Source organism: Musca vetustissima, unplaced genomic scaffold (assembly GCF_032173495.1).
Source record: "Musca vetustissima isolate MV318-11 ecotype Yass unplaced genomic scaffold, APGP_CSIRO_Mvet_v1 utg212696, whole genome shotgun sequence".
NCBI classification, from domain to species: domain Eukaryota; kingdom Metazoa; phylum Arthropoda; class Insecta; order Diptera; family Muscidae; genus Musca; species Musca vetustissima.
In genome coordinates, this window is record NW_026879940.1 from 25,125 (window position 1) to 28,856 (window position 3,732).

The following is a 3,732-nucleotide window of genomic DNA, read 5'->3' on the forward strand; positions in this document are numbered from 1 at the left end:
TATTTTTAAAAAATAACTATCAATGCGGGGATTTTTTAAAGAATATTTTTAAACAACTATCAGAGCATGTGTTTTTTAAAGGATGTTTTAAAAAAACAATCAGAGCGTGGATTTTTTTAAGGATATTTTAAAAAGATTCTCAGAAATATTCCTAAAACATTAAATCTAAGACTCTCAGAAAAATTCTAAGAACATGTTAGAGTAGTCCCCATTCCCAAAGTTAAAGAAACACCTACTATAGAAAATATGAGACCAAAAAGCATTTTACCCGCACTTTCAAAAGTTGCCGAGCACCTCATATTGGAGCAAATTCAAGAATTTATTGATGAGCGGAAATATATAAATGTATACCAATATGGTTTCAGGCGTGGGCTCAGTACTACATCAGCGTTCCCAGTATGTTTCATTAAATGGCAAGACTTCTAATAAACTTAATATATACAGTGGTGTACCCCAAGGTTCAATTTTAGGTCCCCTTCTTTTTGTTTTATACGTGAATGACATTGGTAACTGTTTACATAATAGCGGATGTCGACCGTTTTTATATGCTGATTAATGCTGATTAATGGCAAATCTAGTTCCCTATTGGAGTTTAACATTAACAATACCTTGTCCGCAGTATCGCGTTGGTTATGTAATAATAACCTAGTAATAAATGTTACAAAGACAAAAGCAATGGGATATGGTCCTTTATGTCGCCTCAATAGTATAGATATACGTGTTAATGGATTAATTATTGAGTACGTTGATCGCATAAAATGCTTAGGAGTTATTGTTAATAGCAAACTTGATTTTTCTGCTCATATTGATGCTCTACACCCTAGAGTAATGAATATTCTTCGAAAATTATACTCAACTGAATTCTATATGCCACTATTTGTAAAGAGAAATCTTGCTTATTCCATGTTAATATCGCTTATTTCTTATGGTATAGAAGTTGTATCTAGCACCACACATGAGCATTTTAACAAAATAGAAAAATTGTTCAATATGGTTGTAAGGTACGTTGATAATTTACGTCGATCAGATCATGTTTCAGCTTATGCGGCTGAATTTCTAGGTGTGCCGTTTTCAGTTTTCGTAAAGAAAAGAGTTATTTTATTTCTATATAAATCTCTCACTTTAGATCTTCCCGGTGTCCTGCGTGATCGACTTGTTTTCTCTAGATCTACCAGGAACACTCAGTTAATTTTCCCGCGCTATACCACTTGTTTATATGAAAGATCTTTTATTATTCGTTCGTCACGTTTGTGGAATCAACTTCCTGTTGAACTACGACATTTTTCTTTTTTGCGCAGTGTATTTCAACGCAAGTTTGAAGATTTTGCTGTTAATTACATGCTGGAATAATGTATTTTTTAATTTGTTTGGTAGATGCGACTTTATTCAGTTCTTTTGCTTAGATATTACCAACAATAGTCTTTACTGCTTTATTTTTACTTGGCTGGGGAGCCTTTTCTGCTTTGTAGTTTGTTAATTAAAATCCATATATTATGTTAGTATATGAACTGTTTAGTTTTAAAATGAATTTAAATATGCTTTAAAGTTTGTTACAGAGAATTCATAATTTATATTAACCCTTTCAGTGTTTTTGTCGAATATATTCGACATTTAAAATTACTCTCTTCCTTTGCAAATTTTCGGTTATCCTATGTACCGTTACAATTGATGTCTTTGTTTTTTCTGAAAGACAGACAAAACTGTTCGAGGGTTACAATAAGAATTGTTTTTTTTCTAAACTCTGTGCCTTCATACGATTTTAAGTAAAAAAATTTAGATTTTTATTCCGACAAGAATTTGTTTGACACTGAAAGGGTTAAGATATATACTGTATAGCTATAAGATACGTTTTTTAATGTGAAGTACACTTTTTTTATGTGTGCAGCCACTGTACGCGATGTGGGAATTCTGCCGACTAGAAGTTCTATAAAGCCATTAATTATAATCGAACTGAATTGTATATTCCAAATGATATTAAAACCGATTTATTGGAATATCCATATTTTCTCAAAATTACCCACAACAAATATATCACATTCATAGGTATTCCTAGCTATCATTGTTATTAAATATTTTCCTTTTTTTAATATATTTTTTTTCGAACCCGGCTTTTTCTTGTTTGCCTTGCATTGACATGTGACTGGAAAGATAATCAAATACATGTAAATAAATAAATCATCTTTTTGTGCCGTCTGGTAAAGTTTTCTTGTTGTGTTTGCTGATAAGGACATGAACATCATTGATCCAAAGTCACATGACATGCGGTAATGCCTTCATGATTACAGTTGACATCCCAATGAACAATAAAGAAAAGGAGTTTTCCTGTATTTATTCATTAAATGGTGGTAGCCTCTGGTCAAAGCAAATCGTCTTAAACATGCATACATTGACCTACCATTGTTCGAAAAACTAAAAAGAGGGGGAGACTGTTGAGAACCTAAATTGTAACTGGTGCTGCAATAAGGAAATAACGTCTGTACTGGTAATATGTTGTTATAGCCACAAAGTAAACCCAATGCATATGACGGATTCTGCTCTGTTCGCATTGAATTTTTATATATATTCTATGTATATACCTAATTACGATCAAAAGCGTAAACGCAGTGTTAAATATCGTATATATTTTATCCTTGGTCGTCGTCACGTTGGGTTAAATGTAAAATTGAATAATTTTTTTAACTAACAGTACTACAAAGATCCATTAAATTATTTCGGTAAAAATCTTTAAATAAAATCTATAAACCCTTACATCAAAAATAAAATAACAACATCACTTTTGTGTATATTTTAAAAAATCATTTATTTAAACTAAAATATTTGCAATATGGTATTCTCTCTCATTTCATAAATCATAAATTTATTATACTGATGACATACATTAATGAAATTAAATCGTTTTCGTGATACACGCTTATGAGGGAATGAAGAAAATAAAATGTTATTGAAACATTAGTACCTGGAGATTGGATATCCATAATTGAACAAAGGTTCATTCAACTGAGAAGACGTTACAAATGAGAACAAGGAAGGGGGTGGTGGTATTGTTTGTTTGTCTCTTTAGAAATAATTTAATCGAAACCCCAAACAAAAATGAAATAACCTTACAAACATATCTGTCTCTACAGAAGAAATTTTACACCAATTTCTTGGCCTCAAAGAAACTCTTCAAATGTCTCATTTGCCAGAAGCCCATACAGACAAGGACAACAGTTTGGGCAACAGACCACCACAACACACGCGAGTTGGTACTTTCACTTGTCTGACGGAAACGTTCTTCACGATAACGTTGATAATTCTGTTCCTTTGTGATTTGGTCGACTTGATCCAACAGCTGGCGGATACGCAACTGCAATTCGGTTAGCTTTTCTTTTTGTGCTACGCTGGCATAATCGATGGCATGTTCACCAACCTGAATGTCCAAATGGACACGCAGCTGGGCACCACTGAACCACGATGTACTGTTCGAGTACATGCAGATGACATGTTCACCGGGTGTGTGGGATGTGAAAGAGATGCGGCCTTCTGAACTGTAGACACGAGATAAAATAATTTTGTCATCGCTGTCGCGTACCTCGACATGCATGCCAATACCAGGCGATGAGGGCATAAAACCATTGGAACGAGGATCATACAGCTCCACTTTGTAATTGACTGTAAGTGGAAATTCGAGGAATGATTAGATTATTGAATTAAATTTCTTCTCGTTGCTATTTCTGGAATAATTACCTATGA

The 3,732-nt window shown here is 33.2% G+C and overlaps 1 protein-coding gene across 1 annotated transcript; it reads right to left on the reverse strand.

Moving 5' to 3' along the window:
- Positions 1 to 3,123: 3,123 nt before the first annotated feature.
- Positions 3,124 to 3,658, reverse strand: LOC133325152 (transmembrane emp24 domain-containing protein eca; the record flags this gene model as incomplete). Its single annotated transcript, XM_061533975.1, has 1 exon — positions 3,124 to 3,658. A coding segment is annotated over one exon (525 nt), but the record flags the coding sequence as incomplete, so codon positions are not given.
- Positions 3,659 to 3,732: the final 74 nt, after the last annotated feature.